The sequence below is a fragment of the Polyergus mexicanus genome, unplaced genomic scaffold, assembly GCF_030449975.1.
Source record: "Polyergus mexicanus isolate NDT 795.1 unplaced genomic scaffold, iyPolMexi1.0 SCAF_67, whole genome shotgun sequence".
NCBI lineage: Eukaryota > Metazoa > Arthropoda > Insecta > Hymenoptera > Formicidae > Polyergus > Polyergus mexicanus.
In genome coordinates this window covers 3,733-27,033 of record NW_027223387.1, presented here as the reverse complement: position 1 = coordinate 27,033, position 23,301 = coordinate 3,733, and the positions used below count along the sequence as shown (strand labels likewise).

At 45.1% G+C, this 23,301-nt stretch overlaps 5 protein-coding genes and 1 pseudogene across 5 annotated transcripts; 5 read left to right on the top strand and 1 right to left on the bottom strand.

Annotated features, from left to right (window-relative positions):
* Positions 1–881: 881 nt before the first annotated feature.
* On the bottom strand, positions 882–1,685 carry LOC138943978 (tropomyosin-like). The gene has a single exon (XM_070314850.1). It carries the CDS (start codon positions 1,683–1,685, stop codon positions 882–884), a length of 804 nt encoding a protein of 267 aa, XP_070170951.1.
* A 4,044-nt stretch (positions 1,686–5,729) lies between these two features.
* On the top strand, positions 5,730–6,605 carry LOC138943976 (uncharacterized). The gene has a single exon (XM_070314849.1). The coding sequence runs from the start codon at positions 5,730–5,732 to the stop codon at positions 6,603–6,605; it is 876 nt and encodes a 291-aa protein (XP_070170950.1).
* Positions 6,606–9,654: 3,049 nt separating this feature from the next.
* Positions 9,655–10,812, top strand: LOC138943975 (matrix metalloproteinase-14-like). The gene has a single exon (XM_070314848.1). The coding sequence runs from the start codon at positions 9,655–9,657 to the stop codon at positions 10,810–10,812; it is 1,158 nt and encodes a 385-aa protein (XP_070170949.1).
* Positions 10,813–11,342: 530 nt separating this feature from the next.
* On the top strand, positions 11,343–12,284 carry LOC138943986 (uncharacterized). Its single transcript, XM_070314863.1, has 2 exons — positions 11,343–11,530; positions 11,606–12,284. Exons 1-2 carry the CDS (start codon positions 11,409–11,411, stop codon positions 12,207–12,209), a joined length of 726 nt encoding a protein of 241 aa, XP_070170964.1. The 5' UTR covers positions 11,343–11,408; the 3' UTR covers positions 12,210–12,284.
* A 2,862-nt stretch (positions 12,285–15,146) lies between these two features.
* Positions 15,147–17,275, top strand: LOC138943974 (uncharacterized; annotated as a pseudogene).
* A 1,494-nt stretch (positions 17,276–18,769) lies between these two features.
* LOC138943973 (uncharacterized) lies at positions 18,770–22,210 on the top strand. Its single transcript, XM_070314847.1, has one exon. The coding sequence runs from the start codon at positions 18,770–18,772 to the stop codon at positions 22,208–22,210; it is 3,441 nt and encodes a 1,146-aa protein (XP_070170948.1).
* The last annotated feature ends 1,091 nt before the right edge of the window (positions 22,211–23,301 follow it).

Sequence of the window (23,301 nt, the reverse complement as noted above, 5' to 3'; positions counted from 1 at the left end):
AAGCAGTGGTATCAACGCAGAGTACTAACCTCGTCGCCCTTTCGACGCAGCACCTTTTCCACGAGATACACGTCGGGATCGCCGACGCAGCAACTCGTGCTCGTAGAATCCTCCGGCGATCGGCTCGCCGCGCGAATCCTTCAACAGATACGTTACGGGATTAGTCCGTTGTATCTTAGTTATTCGAAAAATCTCTGTAGTCCAGTTGGGTGTGAAGCCTTTCTCGAAGATCGTCTTAAATTTGCTGACGCATACCGGATCGGCTACTTTGAATTTCGCCGGAGCCGTGATCTTTATATTGCTGCATACAGTATTCAAAAGTTTATCGGCGATCGCTGGAGTCACGTCGACGGGTCTCATACCTATAGTGCGATGTTTTCGCGCGTTATATTCCTCGACGAGTCGAGGTAACTCGTCGATCCACTTGTACGTTCCATTTAGCGTGAAGTACTTCCACACAGAGTTTTTGAGCGTACGATTGAATCGTTCGACTATCGACGCCTTCATCACCGAGTACGTCGAGTAATGATTCACTCCGCGCTTCTTCGCGAAATTTCGCACATCGGCATTGTGGAATTCCTTTCCTTTATCGGTCTGCAGATTTTTCGGACACCGCTTAGAGTCTCGTACTATTTTAGATAACGCTCGGGTAACCTCGTTCGCGCTTTTGCTCTTAAGCGGTACAGCCCATGCGTATTTGCTTAATGCGTCGATAACGGTGAGTATGTAGTTGTGGCCTTTGTTGAGTCTCGCGTAAGGACGCATCTCGACCACATCCGCCTGCCATAGGTCGTCGTACCCGCGCACCGCAACGCGACGACGCGGGAAGTTTCTTCTCACGGGCGCGTGCAATTCCTCGACTAGTCTTCGTTTTTCGACGCTTATAATTCTCTTCCCTTTCTCTCAAGAATAACGTTGGATGAAATCTCTCTTTCGAGCGGCTCGCCGCTCCCGCTAATCTTCGCTAGTTCCCTCACTCTTCCCGATAGCTCGTCCGCGTCTCTCTTCAATCGCGACGTTGAATTTTCCAATTCTCGCATCTTCGCCTCGGATTTCGCCGCGGAATTCGCCGCGATGCGCGATTTTTGGGTTAGTTGCTGTATTACTTTACCTTGATTGAACATTATTTTACGATCGCTCGCGTTTCTCGTCGAAGACTCCGCCGCGTTGAGCGATATAGTATTTTTCGCGGCCTCGATTCGATCGCCTAAACCTTTGATTCGTTTATCCAAAACATCGATCCGTTTATCTAGAGCGTTAGCGCTCGTTTCTATTCTCGAAATGGAATTTTCCGCAGCGTCTATTCGTTTACTCAGAGCGTCATCGCGCGTTTTTATCTCGGAAACGAACCTCTCCGCGACGTCTATTCGTTTACCCAGAGCGCTATCGAGCTGAGCGAGTCTCGTGAACAATAGAATGACGCCCTGCCCCGCCTCGTCCGCGTCTTTTCTCAATTGCGATGTGATTACCTCGACGTAGCTTTTGCTCGTCACGTCGGCGTCCTCCTCAGGTAGAGCCAAGCGTTTTATTTTGCGCTCTCTCGCGTCGTACTCGATGGAAGAGTTTAGACACAGCGCGTTATCGCGCACGTAATTTCGCAGAGACTCGATAGTCGGACGTAGTCTTCCGGTTCTCGCGTCGTAGCCTCGGTTTCTTAGAGGTGAGCCGAATTTACTCACGGACATCGCGAATTCCGCGTACGACTGCGACGGCCGTCGACGCGACGGTTCGATTTATACGATCGCTCCTGTCTCGCGAAGCTCCTCGATTATCGATAGAATCTCGTTTTCGTGAGCGTTGTTGCCGGCTCGACGCGAAGCGTCTAACAATCGCAGACGATCCACTAATTCGTTCGGATCGTCCCAATGGACGTAATCGATTCTATTGTTCGTGACACGCATAGTCGACGGTACGCGATCCGCGCCTGTTTTTTTCGCGCCGCTGTCGTGAGTAAGCGGAGCGATAATGAATTTGTATTTGTATCCTTTATTTCCTAAGACAGACTTTTTAGCGTCATGATCGCGTCTATGAGCGTTCGTTGTTAACAATATACTTCTGTATGTTAATTTATCCTTTTCTGTATATATGAGACTATTAGGAATTTTCATAAAGATTAATTCGTACAAACCGGGAGTACCGATGTATTTAATCTCATCTATGAATATGGAATCATTCGCGTCTACGTCGAATCGCTTATCGCCGAGCATCGCGCTTTTCTCGCCGATGTAAACTCCGTAAACGTGATCGATCTCGTTCGGCGCTTCTCCACCGAGAAGAGTCCCCATATACTTTCGCTCTAACGGCCCTAGTCGACCGTGCGATATCTCGCGACCTTGAGAAATTCACGGAATTTGTCTAACGGGTATTTCGAGCGTCGAGGGCGATTCGAGACTCTCGGATTCGAACGTTTCGTACTCCTCGGTTTCGTCTCGCGCGAATGGATCTCTCTCGATGGAATACTCGTTTAATGGAGTAGAGACGGCGTCCAATCGTCGTCACGCGCGTATTCGTTTCGCCTTAAGTTTTTTCCAAACGGAAGTCAGCGCTTCGTCCTTCCATTTTTCCTCGACGCTCGTCGTCGAGGGCGAGGCGTCGATCGCGTCTCGTTTTATCGTCTCGCGTTTAATTTTGTCTCGCTCTATTTCGTCTCGCTCGGCGCGATCAGCGATGCGCCGCAGCGGTTCGACGATCGGTTTGAAACGACTCTCTATCGCGATCTCGTTTTCCATTTTGCCGGTCTTCAATGCTCTGTGTTTTTTACGAATCGACGCGCGCGTCTTAGCTATCTCTTTCGCTGTCTTTTCGCGTTCACCGATATCCGTCGAGGCCATTGCGACTTCTTCTAGTTCGCGGGAGAGAGCGATCGGCGCGTTCGACGTATCCGCGACGACTGACCGCTCTACGGTACAATGAAGTCGTTAAACCCTCGTCTGTATCTACCGGCGCACAAAGCGCGCTATCTTTGTCGATCACTAAGAAACCATATTTATACCGCCAACACGCGCGACATAGCGCGTGAAAATTCTCGTACGACATATCCGTGTTTACGTGATCGTTGTACGCGTGACGTAAATTAGTGCCGTCCTGTTTAAAGAGAATTAACAGATTCGCGTTATCTCGAATCAAATGCTTCGGTATTTTAGCGTACGTTTGGCACAGATAGAAGCAATCGACGTTCGAGTGTCGACCCATAGCGAAATACTCCCTGATAGTATCTTGTTTGTCGCACGCTACATCGTCGAACACGAATATCGAATTCGGGAGAGCTTCGCTGGATGGAATAACGTCAAAGTTATTAGAAAATGTGAAATAACCTATATCTTCCATCGGTGTTAATAAATTCTCTAAATATTGATATTTAGGCTGCTGCAACGACTTCGACGTAAACGTTCTCGAAGCGTACGCCATGCGGACTCTCCAACAAACTTATCAACGCGTTCGTTTTGTCGCAACTAGAAGGCCCGCAAATGACGCAGCGAATAGCGCTCGGTAATAGACGACTGTCTGCGCGCTTCTTTCGACGGTCGCATCCTATTGTCGAGGTTCGTCACCTTTATCGCGATCGGTTGCCGCACGAAGCGCATTCCTCTCGCCGCGCGCGTGCGCGGTACACTCGCGCGAGGCAGGGCGAGACCTTTTTATTTATATACGAATAGATCGCCACCGATCGCGCAGTAGCGAATCGCGCGCAGTGAATCGAGATGTTTATCCTACTAATAGATGGCGACGATATTCTCGATTTCACCACCGTCTCGCGAAACGACTCGCGCGAGGCGATCGAGGCGTCAATCCTCTGGACGCGGCCTGCCACGAGCACGATATCGCGTACTCGCGGAGCGGCGAGCTCGTCGATCGACACGTCGCCGACCACGCGCTCGCCGAGAGAGCGCGCGAGCGTGTCGCGGCTAAAGACTCGACTCTCGGCGAGAGAGCCGCCGCGGCGGCTGTATGGATGGCTATGAAATCGAAAACGAAACTTGGCATGGGTGCAACGAGAATCAAGAGAAAGAAGAGCAAAAGGAGGACGACCGTTACGAGGAAAAGAACGCTTCCGATAGCGAAACGCGGCGGCTTTTTGCCCCTGCTACCGTTATTGGGAGCTCTCGGTTCTTTGACTGGGGGAGCGGCGGGAATCGCGAAAGCGGTGAACGATCGCAAAGCGGCGCGACGACAGCTCGAGGAGTTGCAGCGCCACGATCGCGCGATGGAGGGTCGCGGTTTATAGCTCGCGCCATACAAGCGCGGGAGTGGCGCGTCCTCAACGAGAAGAAGAGGAGCTAAAAAAAACTTCGCGTAAACAAACGCTAAAGATCCTCCCATCCGTCAGAGCAACGACGAACGAACAGTTAAATCGCGCGGCGATACTCTCGCGCGTGCCTCACTTTAGAGGTGTGTTTATGCGCGACGCGCTTCCGTCGCGAGCGCGCCGCGACGAGAGCGGCATTGTGAATTTAGACGACGCATCCGGACCGGGTACTCATTGGGTGGCGTACGCGAAAAAAGGGGACGACGCGATTTACTACGACGGTTTCGGCGATCTTCGTCCTCCGCGCGAACTCGCGCGTTATCTCGGGCGCGACGCGAACATTCGATACAATCGTCGCTCCGAGCAGACGCGCGATCAGAAAATCTGTGGACAATTGAGTCTTCGATTTCTCCGAGGAGTCGATTGGAGGAATCGTCGACTATAATATCGGCCGTTATTCGTCGATCGAGCGCAGTTCGATCGCTCTCGCCGATCATGTCGCTGACTCTCACTCTTTCCGGACGAAGCAGCGTTCTCGCGGCGAGTTATTTTCCGCCTCTCGATTTAAACGACAACGATTACGAGTTAGGTTTAACCAATCTCGAAACTTATAATACGATACCGAATATAAATTCTGCGAATAATAAATTTTACTTCGACGATAATGACGAGATTATCGCGATTCCGGTAGGATCTTACGAGTTAAGCGCTATAAACGCGTATCTAAGAGCGATTCGTCACAAACGACGAGCGAGAGAGGAGGAACGAGAGCGCGAAAACGAAGAACCGGAAACGAGCGATGACGATTACATATACGATGTTGACGACGACTATTTCGAAGACGATGAGAATGGCGATAAAAGTGAAAATTCTATAACGCTTCGCGGTAACGATAACACTATGAGAAGCGAAATTAAGTGCGCGTATCGAGTAAATTTCACAAAACCCGATAATATCGGTTTGCTCCTGGGTTTCTCGTCTCGCGTGTTACAACCGAATAAATGGTACGCGTCCGATAAGCCGATAAATATTATGGCCATTAACCTCATTCGAGTAGAGTGCAACGTCACGACAGGGGCGTATCATAACGACAAATCCGCGCATACTATACACGAATTCGCATCTAACGTTCCACCCGGATATAAAGTGTCGGAGATTCCAACGCAGATCATTTACCTTCCGATCATCGCGCGGACCATTACCGATATAAACGTGCGTGTTGTGGACCAAAACGGAAAATTGATCGATTTTCGCGGCGAGGAGATCACGATTCGTCTACACGTGCGGCGAAAACGGTAGAGAAGCGCGCGATGCTCGTAGTGAACGGATCGAACGCGAGAAACGCGCCCGTCATCGCTGTCGCGTCGCCTCTAAACGCGGAAAAGAGAAGGAAGAAGGGAGGAAAACTGACCGTCGCCAACGCGGCTTTTCTGCGCTCTTTGGGTTTCGTCGTGCCGAGGACCGCTTCTTCGTAAAAAGCGGAATGTGCGACATTCTAAGTATCGGTGGGGAGCCGATCTTCGATGATCGCATCGTCAAGATCGAGACTCACACGTACAACCCTTACGCCAATACTACGTTCGGAAATAGCGATGAGATACGAATTCCTATACAACAGCAGGATTTGTACACGTTGCCTTGCGACAGTTTTCTCTACGTCGAGGGCAGACTCGAGTCGAAGGAGGCGCCGAGCACGCAAGGGGAAATCGCATCGGTGACGAGACTAGTGAACAATTGCGCAGCGTTTATGCTCGAGGAGATTCGCTACGAGCTCAATGGCGTGGAGATCGATCGAAACAGAAACGTTGGAATAACGAGCACGATTAAGAATTACGCGTCGCTGACGGTCAAGAGAAGCAAAATATTAAAAAACGCTGGATGGGATTTATTAGCGACAACTCATTCGTCGATCGGGGATTTTAACTTTTGCGTACCTCTCAACGTGCTATTAGGTTTTTGCGAAGATTACAAGCGCGTTGTGATTAATGCGCGACACGAACTTATTCTAATACGAGCGCGCAACGATAACAATTGCGTTATATCGCGCGAAACGCAAGAACCTAAAATCGTTTTGTTAAAGATACAATGGCGAATGCCTCATATAGTATTGAATGATGTTAATAAATTAAGATTATTGCGCACGTTAGATAGCGGACGATACCTGAGCGTCGCTTTTCGCTCGTGGGATCTCTACGAGTTTCCGCTTCTACAGAGCACGACCAAACACTCGTGGCTCGTGGGCCGTCAAAGCAGCGACGCAACTCGAGAAACCGCGATACGTTATCTTCGCGCTACAATCTGGAAAGAAGAACGTTCTATCCGAGGAGCCTTCTTTATTCGACGATTGCAAACTAACTAATGTCAAACTGTATCTTAATTCCGATTTTTATCCTTACGACGACATGAATCTAGATTTCGATAAGCATAAAGTCGCCGTGTTATACGATATGTATTCGAAATTTCGAAAAACGTACTACGGATGCGACAACGACGAAGCGCTCTTAAATCTAAATAAATTTTTAAGTCACGGCCCGCTCGTAGTCATCGACTGTTCTCGACAGAACGAGTCAATCAACCATCGCCACCGTGGACGTTCGCATAGAGTTCGACTGCAAGGAGAACATCCCCTCTAACACCACAGCTTACTGTCTTATCATTTACGATCGAGTGGTAGAGTACAATCCGCTCACTAACGTCGTGCGCAGGATCGTGTAAGCGCGACGATATTCGAAAAAATACGGAGAAAGAATAAAACGCTTAGAAAAAATCTAGAAGGAAACACTTCGAGTATCGCTAACAACGACGATGGACGCGCCGATCTTCGTCGATCTTCAAGGTTTCGTAGTTAACGAAAAATTCGTCGCGAAAGAAGTAGCCGTATTAAGAAATGGTGTGGAATTGACGCATCACATCTTTCGCCCACCGATGTCGTGGGATCTGCTCACGAGAGCGGAAAAATCGCAAGCGTGTTGGCTGATACCGAATCATCACCAGCTAAAGTGGAACAATGGACACACGAATTACGGGTCGATGAAGAAACTCGTTCGAGACGCCGTATGTCGAGGATCTAACCCCGATTCGACGGTACGGATCTACGTCAAAGGTCACGAGAAGAAGAAGTGGCTGATCGAGATCTTAGGAAACGTCGCCGACGATCGCGACATAGCCGTCTCCGTCGAGACTATCGACGTCGATTACGAAGACATCGAACGTCTGGAGACTCTGAACGCTTTGCGAGCCTTTCGCTGCGGATATCACGCGAAGAATTGCGCGTTAGAGAACGCGTGCAAACTGCACGATTGGTGGTTCGAGCGGCGCAATCGTTTGCGCGATATGCGCGATTGATTTTATATTATAAATTATATTACATTATTGTATATTACATTATTGTATATTTAATCTATAAATTTAAGTTTTATATATAATGTATCAAATTAATTATATATTTTAAACTTTATATATAATGTATCGAGTCAATTATATAATCTATAAATTTAATCATGAATGTATTAGTTATACTTATACTGTTGCAAAATACACGTTATACGAACAAACCGCGTTTTTTCTTTATCGCGGTCGCGTAACAAACTTAATTATAGAGACTTTAAATCCATTTAAATATACTATTTTATATGAATGGCCAAAACCTGCAGAATTTGTTCGGTTTTTGCTGACACTCTGTTGTCAGATTGTCTTGCGCAGATTTTGCTCGATTTTTGCCATCAATTTGACGTCAAGTTATATCAAGCTTTGCTCGGTTCTTGCCATCAATTTGCTGTCAGGTTATGTCAGCAAGTTTTGTCACCAAAATACAAACTTAATGCGGACACAGATGGTTACTACGAGAAGCGCGAGAACGAGAGGATGCGGGAGAAGGAAAGAGAAGCGTAAAGAATCGACGCTTCGCTTAACGTATAGCGTTTATTCATAAAAATCATATCTTACAAATGCGCTTCATTAACGCGTAAAATTACTCCGTGTCGAACGGTTGCGATTCGGGCTCGTAGTTCGCCAATCGTACACCCGCCCGCGATTCACCCTCGTCGACCGTCGCCGGTTCGGCTTCGTCCTCCATCGACCGCGATTCGGGCTCCTCGCCGATCGGTCGCGATTCGGGCTCCTCGTCGATCGGCGATGCGACGACTCGCCTAACCTCGGGAACGGCGAAGTCGCGTTCGCTCTCGCGAAGCGGACCGATTAACTCGGGGATGGCGAAGTCGCGCTCGTGCTCGTGAAGCCGACCGATTAAGTCGAACCGTTCGGGGGCTCGCGCGACGTCGTGTCGGCGAATCGCGCGATATCTACGTCTTCGTTCAACTGAAAGGCGAGTCTAAACGAATCCGGACTATTCTCAATAACACCTTGCGCCTCCGCGCGCAAATCCGTGGCGAGGTCTCCCAGAACGTAGGACTTTATCGCGATTAAATCTCCGTTTACATTAATATAATCGGCCGCGTTAATTATCTGTTCGATTCGTTCCATATCGAACAGTTCGCGACCGATTTTAACTCTCGCCACTTCGCGCTCCACCGTTTCGCGCTTCGTTATCTCGCGAGCGAGAATACTTTGACGCTTTTCGAAACGATCTCGCGTTTTATAAAAATCGACGCGCGGATGTCGCGGTACGATTTATCGATCGCGCCGCATCTTCCTTCCGCGACCGCTCCGTCGCCGGAAGAGGGTATCTCTACTCGCTCATCGAGTGTCCTTCTTAGGGGATAAACGAATAATAAAAATAGAAATAACAAAAAACATCCGTTAGATAACGCGCATTCCGAATACTTGGCGAACAATGAGATCATCGTCGCCGGAAAGGAGTATCTAGGGGGCATCTAAGGGATATCTCTAATTTATCGTCGCCGGAAGGAGGTATCTCTAATCGCTCATCGAGTGTCCTTCTTAGGGGACAAACGAATAATAAAAAATATCCGTTAGATAACGCGCATCGTTGGAAGGGATATCTTTAATCGCTCATCGAGTGTCCTTAGAGGACAAACGAATAATAAAATAGAAATAACAAAAAACATCCGTTAGATAACGCGCATCGTTGGAAGGGATATCTTTAATCGCTCATCGAGTGTCCTTCTTAGAGGACAAACGAATAATAAAATAGAAATAACAAAAAACATCCGTTAGATAACGCGCATCGTTGGAAGGGATATCTTTAATCGCTCATCGAGTGTCCTTCTTAGAGGACAAACGAATAATAAAAATAGAAATAACAAAAGAGGAACTCGAGCGTCCGCTAGATAACGCGCATTCCGAACGCTCGATGTCGAAAGAAGCGCGTTTCCCTCTCCCCCACCCACGTTATTCGTCGACGATAAAAATAGGCGTCTCGCGGAACGCGCGAATCAATCGCGCTCGGCGTCTCTCGATAGTTTACCGCGTCTTCCCCGCTTCGCGCGATGACTAACGCGAGGACGGTTCTTCTCGCTCTAGCGACGATGCTCGTCGCCGCGTCCTTCGATTCGGAGAAGATCGAGGCGCTCCGTTTCCTGCGCGCGTACGGTTTTCTAAAGGACGATGGAGGATCGCTGTTGTCCGATAACGCGACGTCTCTGCGTCGCGCGCTATCGCTATTTCAAGAATACTATCAATTATCGGGAAACGGCGCGTTAGACGCCGTTACGCTTCACCTTATGCGCAAACCGCGATGCGGTCTCGCGGACATTCCCGATCGGGCGTATAGCCCGATCGTGCGAAAATGGCCGAAGACGCGTCTCGCGTGGAATTTTCAGGTGGCTAGCGAAAAAATCTCGCGAACGGTCGAAACGGCGTTCGCGTTATGGGTGGCCAACTCATCGCTAACTTTCGCGCGCGACCCGTTACGCCCCGATATATTGATATCGTATCGAACGGGCGCGCACACTTACGCGAATCATCGGAACGTCGGTATTTGCCCGGCGGCCTTCGACGGTCCGGGAGGAGCCCTAGCTCACGCGTTCTTTCCCTCTGGAACGACCGACTTCACATCGGAGATACACGTCGACGATTCCGAACCGTGGCATGTGTATCTAAACAAGAATCCTCCCGATACGCATCACCTGCTACAAACGCTAACGCACGAGATCGGCCACGCATTGGGTCTACAGCACAGCATGCGCAATGACTCTATAATGTTCCCGTATATACCCGACATCGAGAATCAATTTCCAGTTAAGCTGAGCATAGAAGACATTCTCGCTATACAGAATCTGTACGGATCTCACGACGACGGAAACTATCCGACGGCGACTCCCGCGACCACCGCGGCGCCCGCGACAACGAGCGTCGCGCCGACCGACCCAGCGCGCGCGGATCTCTGCGCATTGCGGCGCGTGGACGCCGCGCTGATAATGAATCATCGATTATATATAGCTAATCGCCGCAACGTATGGTCGGTCGACATGACCGAGAAACACTACGGTAGACCCATGACGCTCACGGATTACGCGACGTTTCTACCGGCGAATTTCACGCGCCTATCCGCCGCGTATCGAAGACCCTCGGGCAATCTCGCGCTATTCGCGAACGATTCGATCTACTTCGCGGAATATCCCAGTCTTAAGCTAAAATCGGGTTAGCCGAGATATCTCCACAATATCGGACTTCCCCGAAACGTTAAAATCAACGCAGCGATAAATACGCACATGGGACGAACCTACGCTATATACGACGATGATAAAGTCGCGGAAATCGACGAGTGTCACATGATAGTCGTTAGACACGCTCCATTAAAAGATATATTTCCCGGAATTCCGTCCGCGATAACGTCGGCCTTCCGATACATCGATGGTAATCTATATTTCTTCGCCAAACGTCAGTTCTACGCCTTCAACGAATTCACGAATATCGTAACCTCGGCGGGTCCTTTCGATCTCCGCGCGCTCGGCATCGAGTGTCCTACGGATGGACTGCTAAGGCAATTGCGCGATCTCCTTAGTCGCATCTATCGCCTCGGCGACGCGACCGAGAGAGAGAGGATCGACGATGAGAACGACTAGAGCGACCCTACAGTTATTTTTTAAAAATAGAATATATAAGAGAAAGCGCGCGAAAGGGGAAGAAGCGATCTCTACGCGAGTATATAAAGACCGTCCATCCGTTAAGCGCTTCATTATTGACGGAGAACACCGAAGCTAACGCGCGAGAAAGAACAAACGAGAAAGAACGAGCGACGATGTACGCGACAATGGGGGGACAACCGCAGCAGCAACACTCATTCGACGATCGATCGAGGCTAACCGAGCGAGACCGCGAAGATAGCGCGGAATACGCTAAAAAAGCTAAAATGGACAATGGGTAAGACTATCAAACATTTATTCGAACTAATAATTCGCTAGCACCGTTTCTCTCATCGCTCGCATCTATTTTTAGACGAGATCGCGATCGGACGCCAAGACGCGACGCGGACGTCTCGGTCGCGCGACCGCTCAGAATCTTAGGAAGACGCTATCCATTGACCAAAACCGCATATAAACATCTGGAAATCAGCGTTAACGTCAGCCGACCCTCTTTCGTAGAAATCGTCCTCGGAGATTGTCACGGCAAAGAGATCTCGCTAACGCCGGATACGTGGAAGGAACTGCTCGATCTACGACCCACGCTTCTGTCGCACTTTCGCTCCGACGAGCGCGACGAGGCGCGCCCGACGCCGATACACATCGGACAGTTGACGCTACGATTCGGCAAACTCAACAATCTCCGAATACTTCGTCTCGAAACACCTAAAATTCGTCTAGCCGTTTCGAAGAGCACCGTCGTAACTATATTAAATCTGGAACTTTGCGTCAACCGCATCGTTGCATCTTTAAGCGGTTTAACCGCGCGCGTGTACAACAAGTTGACTCGTTTCCTCGACATCGCGGCAGGCGCTCGCGATAAGGCGCTTATTCCCGCGATGATACGCGAGAGCGATAACTTCGACCGCAATGATCTAATCGATTGCGAGCTGCAGGCTCTGCTCTTCGGGGAATCGTGATACGCTTACCCGCGTACTCGTATTATCGTATTATTAATATATTAAAAATATTGTAAAAGAAAACAATAAAAACACTTCTCCTCTTTCGCTAGAACGACGATGTCTCTTTGTTTTACGACCTTTCGAAGATTTGCCATCTCGCTAAAGCGACAAACGCGCTCGTATTGCCGCTAACGCGCGCCTCGAGAAGAGGAGAGCGACGAGGGACGCCCCTCCGTTCGCTCGACCGCCCACCGACGATCCCTCGCCCCCTCGACGCCGGGCGCCAGCCGTCCGCTCGCGGATCGCGCGCTAGAAGCGTCGCGCGCGTCCCTAAAGAATCGCGACAGTGGATCGCGCGCTAGAAGCGGCGGGACCCTCCTAAAGAATCGCGACAGCGGATCGCGCGCTAGAAGCGGCGCGCGCCCCTAAAGAACGAGTCGCGTCAAGGTCGAATCGGGAGGAACCGCCACCCCCCGAGCGCCATCTCTCGAGCGCTCTCGGCGACTCGTACCCACCGCTCCCCCCGGCCGCGCTTCCCCTCTCACCCTACTTACCCCCCCATACACCCGCCCAGCCCGATCTCCATCCCTCGGGCGCCTACAAACTCCGAAACTATCTCTCTCTCTTCCTCCCCAACGGTAACCTCTCTCTCACACTCACGACAAACCGAGCCAAAACCGGCCATACTATCCTACTACGGTGTTATATGTGCTTCTTCGTAATTTGTTGTGCGAGAAATTGCTAATAATTATGGAAGCGCGTAAAACCGGTGAAAACGAAATGCATGTAAGATGTGACAATTATGGACGAATGTATGGAAGGAGTCGCAATACAAAGAAGTATCAAACATCGTGTAAGCGGCTAACCAGGCGAAAATCGCGGATTAATATAAGGTAATATTGTATCTTACAAACTTGCTGTTTACAAACGATTCATTAAGTTAACAGAGTAAAGATTCCACTTTGCCTTTGCTAACAGAAAGAAAAATTATCGTACATAATAATGAATTACAAGAAATAAAGTCTACATGCAGGATAGACGCGCCAGTTAAAATAAATCGGGGATGATAATGCTTTTTCGCGAACAAATTGAAACGATCCCACACTTTATGTATTTCTTAAATTATGTAGCAAGTGTCTTAAACAATTAATCTTTTTTTTTATCCTAATTTGATAAAGTTATTTTCTAAATAATTTTTCACTGATCAATAATATTAATTAATATACAATATTATAACATGATTAATATTTGTTTATATTTACACAGAACCATTATTTTGATCCACTTGCTATATTAAATGGCAATCCTCTATATTCCATGCAGTCACTTGCAGAAATGCTTCACATTATTCCTTCCTTCTTTAATCAAATTACACTTATTTTAATTTATATAACAATCACTGCACCAGTCACTTTATTGAAAGTGAGGTCTCAAATTCACATAGGTCAAATTCTGGTTCTCCCTTGTACGCAAAAAATTCAAGAGCCGCTTTCTTACTTCGATAAAAAAAGTTATTTTTAAATGTAACTTTGTTGTTAATAATCGGATTGAGATAAATAAAAAAACGTTACGAAACTGAAAGTTTCTAATTTTAAAATCTCCTACTTAATTTCAATCTCTTTTTATTCGTTATAAAATTATGTTGTTAACAAGTTATTTACGAAAGTGAACCTTTAATTTTTTTGACTGTAGTACAAAGTTATAACAAATATATGTATACAGGGTGTCCGACAAGTAACCAAACGAAAGGTGGAGGTAGATTGGGTCAAACTGAGTCGAAAAGTCCTGAATCATTTTTTTTTATAACGCTTAATAAAGGAGTTATTATTGAGTAAAATCTGGCCAATCAGCGCCGATCTTTAGCCAGGCGTATGTCGGTGAGCCGCGTGCCTGATAGTATGCGGCAGCGCACACTTCATGGCGCGCGGCTCACCGACATACGCCTGGCTAAAGATCGGCGCGGATTGGCCAGACTTTACTCAATAATAACTCCTTTATTAAGCGTTATAAAAAAATGGTTCAGGACTTTTCGACTCAATTTGACCCAATTTATCTCCACCTTTCATTTGGTTACTTGTCGGACACCCTGTATACATATATACATATATATTTATTTGTAGGAGACAGAAAATAATAAATAATTTAAATAAGGAAAGAGTTACAGAAGATATAAATCATGAAAATATCAATGAAAATATCAATGATGTAATACATATCAATGAAATAATACAGAATAATACTAATGCAGATATACATGAAAGTACAATGCAGGTAGATCAAGATGGGCGAGCTTTACAGGATGTCATTATGTATGACGAATTAGCTGCAATGGGTATTGAAATAGATACTGATGAAGAACAAATGACATGCACATTAAATAATACTGAATTGGAAAATATATTAGAAAATGACAGTGAAACTGAAGAAAATGACACTTTAATAATAGATAGTAATATAGATGCATACCGTGTAAAGAGTGGCAGTATGCCAGGAAAATGTATCGTAGATTTTGTCTATTTTTTTGAACAATTACATGAAAAATTTGACAACCACTGCCGCGGAATAGAATGCAATTTTCGCGACTTAACATTTATCGGTGCCCATGCGCACGGACTGAAAAATCAATTCTTTTTCAAATGCCGAATGTGTAATTTTGAAAGTTCTATTTGGAGTGAGCCGCCTCCTGAAGAAAGTCTAGATGTAAATATAGGGGCTGTGGCTGGCACTATACTAACTGGTGCAGGATATACACAGTTAAAAGAAAGCTGCGCTGCTATGAATATTAAGTGTATGGTAAAAAAAACGTACGAAAAAGCACATGCTGCTGAGGCATTTGCAAAAGTTGCTCAAGAAAGCATGAATGCAGCTGCGAATGAAGAACGTGAGTTAGCATTACAACGCAATGATATAATAAATGGAATACCACATATAGCAGTAATAGGTGATGGAAGCTGGATGAAAAGATCATACAGAACAGGAAGGTATGATTCTTTATCAGGTATAGGCACAATATGCGGTGCGCGAACGGGCAAAGTGCTGCACATGTCTGTAAGAAATAAATATTGTGCAGTTTATGTAAAAACAGAGAAGCTTAAAAAAGAATCTGCAAGTCATAAATGTTATAAAAATTGGGGTAGAGATTGCAGTTCAACAAGCATGGAAGCAGACGCGATTGTGGAAGGATTTAAAACAAGTATAGAAAAGCGCGGACTAATTTATTCTACATATATAGCGGACGGAGATAGCAGCGTATATAAAAAAATTATACAGGCAAATCCATATCCCAATGTCTTCATAGAAAAAATAGAGTGTCGAAATCATCTATTGCGCAATTTGTCATCAAAGATAAAAAAAATAGCGAAAACAAAGGGACGTTTTGGTAAATTAAGAAATGTTATTTATAATCGTGTACTTCGAATTAGAACAGCTGACAAAAGCTGTGAAGTACCGTTTGGAGGAGCAAAATACAATGCAACAAAAGATTACATTTCTAAAAATAGATCTAGATAATATAATAAGTCACGTTTTTGGCGAGCATAATAAATGCGTAAAAATAGGATATTTCTGTAATGGATCACAGAAAAAAAACGAAGAAAATTATATTCCACAACTGAAAAAATGTGGATTGTATGAAAAGCTGCAGAATGCATTAAGATATATTAGTTGGAATGCCAAAAGTTTATTGCAGAATAAAGACAGTAACAGAGTGGAAACTTTTAACTCTGTTATATCAAAATGTATTAGTGGAAAAAGAATAAATTTCGGTCTAAGGGGATCATACGAAACGCGTTGTAATGCTGCAGTAGTCACATTTAACACTGGCAAGCCTATAAGTCACCTAAGCTACGTTCTTGGAACAAAACTGGGAGAAATAGCAACGCAATTGGAAAATAACAAAAAGATAAGTGTACGTAACACGCCAAAACGATTGACGCAATGGAATATAAAACGTGCAGTGGCAGACAGAGATTATGGTCCGCAGGCTGATAAACCTGATGCAACATCAGTCGAAGTAGAATTAAGAAAAGTGCAACACATGCACATGTTGCGAGATTGGCAAATGAAGAGAGTAGATATAGAAGAAGAAACTAAAGAACAAGCAGCAACTGGTATTTGGCGATATTATCGCACAAAAATGATCACTGCCTCTCATTTTGGACATATATGTAAAATGAGAAAGAGTACTTCTTGCGCATCAAGAGTAAAATCCATAATATACCCACAACAACTAAATGTGGAATCGGTGCAACACGGGAAAGAATACGAGAATGTTGCACGCGAAAGCATTGAAAGTGCACTGAATATTAATATAAAGCGTTGCGGATTGTTTATAAATTCAGAAATACCATTTTTAGGCGCTTCGCCAGATGGATTAATAGAAGACGATGGAATTGTGGAGATAAAATGTCCTTTCGCAGCACGATTCTTAATACCAGAAGATGCGATTGCAATAAATGTTTCGAATTTGCAATCGTTATATAAGAATGAAAAAAATTAAGAAATGAAACGCAATCATATATATTATTATCAAATACAAGGGCAATTACATATTACGCAGCGACAGTATTGCATTTTCGCGCTGTGGACACCATTAGGATTAAAAATGGAAAAGATTATACGTGATGATATCTTCTGGATGGAAAATATGGTTTCTAAACTAATACAATTTTATGAAGATTGTATACTACCAGAATTACTTGATCCAAGAGTGGAGAGAAATATGCCAATCCGCGAACCCGAATATATAATTGAAGCCAAAAGGCAAAAAGTGATAGAAAAAAAAACAACAAATTCATATGGAAATATTGGAAGACAAGCATTAAAATAACATTAAAATGAAGAACAAATTTGAATTAGAAAATAAATAATGTTAAAATGCATTCTGCGCTAGACGCAGTGATTATTATCACAATGCATTCTGCGCTAGACGCAGTGATTATTATCACAATGCATTCTGCGCTAGACGCAGTGATTATTATCATAATGCATTCTGCGCTAGACGCAGTGATTATTGTCATAATGCATTCTGCGTTAAACGCAGTTATCACTATCAAAATGCATTCTGCGTTGAACGTAGTTTATAATATACAAATGAAATAATAAGCTCTACTCATTCACCTGCATTCTGCACTTAGCGCAGTAAATCTTACCACATAACAGAAACGCTGCTATTTAAATTGACATAAAAGTAACATTTTTTATTTAACAAATAGTAAACATTAATGTAACTTTGTACACTATGTACATATAAGAAATCGTACAAATTACTACCTATATATACATATGGGTGCATTTATATCTTACCGTTAGAGTTCACAAAATAGCTATTCTCTAATGGATAGATATGATTGCAATCCATCTGTACTACAGCAGAATATCTAATATCCAGTAAGTTTATTAATTTTTAAAATTGTTAAAAAGGAAGCAACACAAGTGAATTAGATATATTGCACAGAGATTCTTTTTTATAAAATTCCATTTAAAAGTTTGTTCAAGAAAGTAAGCGTTTTATAAACTATATTATTAATTTTGTTTCTCGAACGTTCTAAAGCGAGACGTTACGTGCGAAGCCTTGTTTTCATTCCGTGTTTGCGGTTTCTTCGTATCGTTCGATTCTGACAAACACCTCGTTGTCGATAGCCGATTGGCTCTCGGAATCGAACGATCGAAATTCCTCCTTTTTTGTAGTACCCGTATCAACCAGGACTATTGTACGTGGATCGCAGAGAAGGTTTTTCGTTAAGACACTTCGTCGCAAGCCTTCACCGGGAGCACACCGAACGCCTAACGCTCATAAAGTTATAATTAAACGATAATTCGCGTGTCCGCTCATATCTTGCTGTCGCGTGCGATTACCTAAGACGGTCCGGGAGTTGGTGTCGAAAAGAATAAATACTGTTCAACAAACTAAACCCGGACAACTCAATTACGTCCTATCTCTCCGATCGGCGAAACAAATAAATTCTGTTAATGTGGACGTGTAAATCGAAGGCGCGGCTACATTAAATGGTCCTTCGAGCCGGATATTTTGGAAAAACTGATAGTGATTCGGTAATCAGTTCGCGGAGTGCGAGTGAGAACGCTGACAAGCTAAGGTAACAGCACTTATAAAAACTATCGCGAGACGGAGATGGTGCGCGATATCAAAACATCTATCCGCATTCCGCTGCCGTAAATAACAACGCGAGTGCGTTGAAAGGACTTCCGGGAAAATAAAGTGCGCGAAGTCAACTTTGCATTCCTTTGCATTATTAAAGTTGTGCTCTTAAGCACAACGTATCATTATTATTGCGCCCTGCGTAATCCGCAGTGCCGCGCAAATCTCGCGCTTCTTAGCGCCTTGCACAGCTTAAGTGCAATCTTTGTGCTCTTTAGCACTTCGCACCTCAGAGTGCGACCTGCGTAATCCGCAGTCACACATAGTTGTCGCACGCTTTAGCGCGCGGCACGGTTAATTGAAAATTATAGTGCGTCTTCGCACATCCGCGTGCGACGGACCAGTCGTCACGCTTCAGCATCTCTACAACCCAAAGGTGGTGAATTGTTGTTGAAAGGCTTCATCTTATCGGCCTACCATCATGACGGACTCGCTGCAGGGCCTCCTCATCGAGCAATCTATTACAATAAGCTCGATGAAACGAGTGTTCCCCAACTTTAAGAAAATGGGCAAGGCCAACGTCACGCAATACAAGGCGAAGAGTCGACTGGACGCCTTGGAGACATTATGGGAAAGGTGTCAACGTCTCAACGTCCAGCTTCAGCAAATAGCAACGGCCGACGAACAGCGTACAGTCCCATACTTCACCGAGGAGGAATTCTTTACGGCCGAGGACGTCTACCACGAAGCGGCGGACTACCTCGCAGACGTGATAGGTAAATTCTCCCGGTGCGACCCAAATGCGGCATCAACGGTAAGCGACATTTCTTCCCGCGAATTGTCTGGTGCGGTTTCATTGCAATTACCACGCATCCCGTTGCCGAAATTTTCCGGTAATTTCGCGGAATGGGAAAACTTCCGCGGAATATTCGAATCGCTCGTCGCCTCGAAAGAATCGCTGTCGAATACGCAGAAATTACATTATTTAAAAGCCAGTGTCACGGGCGAAGCTGCTGTATTAATTAATCATGTTAAGATTGCAGACGCAAATTACGATGGTGCGTGGAAATTACTTATTGAAGAGTACGATAATCAAAACGCGATTATTCATGCGCATATTCAAGCTTTCGCTGATTTGCCTATTATGAAAACGGAATCCGCTGTCGAACTCAAAAGTTTACGCGATACCGTTGCCGCGTCATTAGCCGCGTTAACAAATTTAGGCAGACCTGTTGAAAAATGGGATGACTTATTAGTCTATATTGTTTCGCAAAAATTTAGTCCACGCACACGTAATGAGTGGAATCTGCAACGCGGTAAATCAACCGCATCTCCGACGTACGAAGAGATTCGAGATTTTATGACGTTGCGAATTCGAGGACTAACCGATCATTCTAAGTTAAATGCCGATACTTCGTCTCATAAAAATAAAGGCTCTAATCGGGCCTCGGTGAATAACGTAGCCACCGAAAAATGTTTGAATTGTTCCGGCAATCATAATTTGATGTTATGCGACGAGTTTAAGCGTAAATCCGTCGAACAGAGAACTCAGTTTCTCAAATCACACAAATGTTGCTTTAATTGTTTAAAAGTCGGCCATTTCCCGACCTCTTGCAAGAGTAAAAAACGCTGTAATTTGTGCCGACGAGCACATCATACGCTCTTGCATCGTGCATCAAATATACCAGTACAGAAGATTGGTGAAAATTCTGTTTTGGAAAACAAAACTCTTAACGCTCAACCGAGCGGCTCGGCCACCCCTGAGATAAAGAACGAGACCGCCGTCGCTTCCGTTCAAACGATTCATTCGCCGCTGAAAAATCCGCCGAACGTGTTACTAGCCACCGCATGGGTAATACTGCGTACCATCGAAGGACGTAAATTTAAAGTTCGTGCGTTGTTAGATCAAGGCTCGGCTGTTAGCTTTATTTCGGAATCGTTGTGTCAAACTATGCGCACGAAACGTTCCCGCGCGAGCCTCCACGTACAGTGTTTCGGCGAACGATACAGTGGCGTAGCGAAATCTCAGGTGTCTCTTACTCTCGAGTCTTGTAATGGGCGAGGTTCCTCAACCTTTTCTTTGACTGCTTTCGTATATCAAAAAATTACGTCATACGCAGGCTCAAAGACTAAAACCGTAGATTATTGGCCGCATTTACGGAAATTATCTCTCGCGGATCCGGATCCGTTTAGCAATCATCCGATCCATCTGCTCATCGGATCAGATTTATATGGATCGTTATTAAAGCAAAGGGTAAAACATGGTCCGACCGGAACTCCGACGGCCCAGCTTACTGCTTTAGGATGGATATTATCCGGTCCTACCGGCACTTCTAATTCAATTACCGGTTCCGCGACTTCATTAAATTGCGTAACAATTCCTTCGCTCGATTCTCTCCTTCAAAAATTTTGGGAGATCGAGGAAATTTCTTCCGAACTTCCGCTGTCGGAAGAAGATAAAAAATGCGAACAACATTTTATCGAAACACATCAGCGTGCCGAAGACGGCCGCTATATAATACGGTTACCATTTAAAACCGACCCTCCGCTAGATCTAGGATCTTCGCGCGAAACTGCCGCGCTTCTTTATTCGAAATTAGAACGTCATTTCCCATCCGAAATTCAAGCGTTAAACGATAAAAGTTTACTGCCAAGATCCAGTTCTTTGTTATCGCTTTATCCCTTTCTCGGGAAAGATAAATTAATTCGCCTTGGCGGGCGGATTGACAATTCGTCACTCAGTTATGATGAACGGCACCCTATAATTTTACCGAAACATCGAATTTCGGATTTATTAATCGCTCAAGCTCATAAAGCCTCTCTTCATGGAGGCACTCAATTAATGTTAAGAATTTTACGCCAAAATTATTGGATAATTTCAGCGCGCACCAGTGTAAAATCTCTTATACGTAGTTGTGTAAAGTGCGTACGCGAACACGCACGTACCTCGCAACAGCTGATGGGGAATCTCCCCCAGCCCCGCGTCACGCCTTCGGCTCCGTTCTCGCACACAGGCGTCGATTACGCCGGGCCGATGAATATAATTCCGTCAGTCGGCTGCGGTCAACGATCCAAAAAATATTATGTTGCCGTTTTTATTTGTCTCTCGACAAAGGCCGTCCATTTAGAATACGTAGATGATTACGCTACTAACGGTTTTCTCTCCGCCTTTCGGAGATTTGCAAGCCGTCGCGGTCTTCCATCCGACATGTACAGTGATAACGGCACTAATTTTCAAGGCGCGGACCGCGAATTAAACACTACCTTTCAGCGACTTGTCGCTGACCCTCAAATACAAGACGCTATCGCTAATGATAACGTAAAATGGCATTTTATACCTCCCTCTGCTCCGCATTTCGGCGGACTTTGGGAAGCCGGTGTCAAAGGATTAAAGTTTCATTTGAAACGAGCGATTGGTTCTCGAACATTATCGCAGATCGAGTTCGCTACGCTGCTGTGTCAAATCGAAGCTTGCCTAAATTCCCGCCCGATTTCCGCATTACATGATGATCCGAATGACTTTTCCGCGTTAACTCCGGGTCATTTTTTAGTCGGTCGCCCGTTAGTAAGTCCGCCTGAAGAATCTGTTTTAGATATCGATTCGAATCGGCTGTCTCGATGGCAGCAAGTGCGTGCGATTTTAGAGCAGATCTGGCGTTCTTGGTCTTCTGATTATTTGCATACATTGCAACAAAGGCGTAAATGGCAAGAAAACAAACCGGAGCTCAAAATTAACGAGCTGGTATTGTTGAAAAATAATTTGGCACCTCCTTCGAAATGGGAACTTGCCCGAATATTAGACGTACATCCGGGATCGGATGGGCATGTCCGAGTAGTTACATTGCGTACTGCCAAAACCACTCTAAAGCGACCAATAACGCAGATCTGTCAGCTACCGATATCAAGTGACACTGGCTCTTAAATTAACTTGCGTTTTCTTTATGCGTTAATAATTAAGTTTGACTTTAATTATCGTCACGCTCTGTATATGTACATATATCTACTCTAAGAACGCTTATGTAAATCACCCTATGCTAAGATTTACTGATTAGGTTAATTCATGTATTTCGATTGAATCACCGACGATCTTTATCTGTACTCTTTTCCTATTATTGTATGTTGAAAAATTTGCTGTAGAGCTCTTCGGACCGTCTGATCGAGAATTATCATTAAGATGCCGTGTATCGATTATGGTGGTAGGATTCAACCAGTTATTTCGTAACCTACCCGGTATACGAGGCGAGCGGGATGTTCAAGAAAGTAAGCGTTTTATAAACTATATTATTAATTTTGTTTCTCGAACGTTCTAAAGCGAGACGTTACGTGCGAAGCCTTGTTTTCATTCCGTGTTTGCGGTTTCTTCGTATCGTTCGATTCTGACAAACACCTCGTTGTCGATAGCCGATTGGCTCTCGGAATCGAACGATCGAAATTCCTCCTTTTTTGTAGTACCCGTATCAACCAGGACTATTGTACGTGGATCGCAGAGAAGGTTTTTCGTTAAGACACTTCGTCGCAAGCCTTCACCGGGAGCACACCGAACGCCTAACGCTCATAAAGTTATAATTAAACGATAATTCGCGTGTCCGCTCATATCTTGCTGTCGCGTGCGATTACCTAAGACGGTCCGGGAGTTGGTGTCGAAAAGAATAAATACTGTTCAACAAACTAAACCCGGACAACTCAATTACGTCCTATCTCTCCGATCGGCGAAACAAATAAATTCTGTTAATGTGGACGTGTAAATCGAAGGCGCGGCTACAAAGTTAAAAACATCAAGTATTGAGGACTTTAAATTCACGATAATAACTTGTAGACTGAATATATCATATCATTAATGCATTCGCAAAGTAGCATCTAAAACCCCATGAAGCCAACTTGTACTCGTCTGAATAATTTAAGGTAATGATTATACGATTATAAGGTTTAAAAATTATATGTACGTGCGTGAGTAATAGTTATACTGTAATATACAATAATATATTATTGGCACTGTAATTATAAAACTTTTGT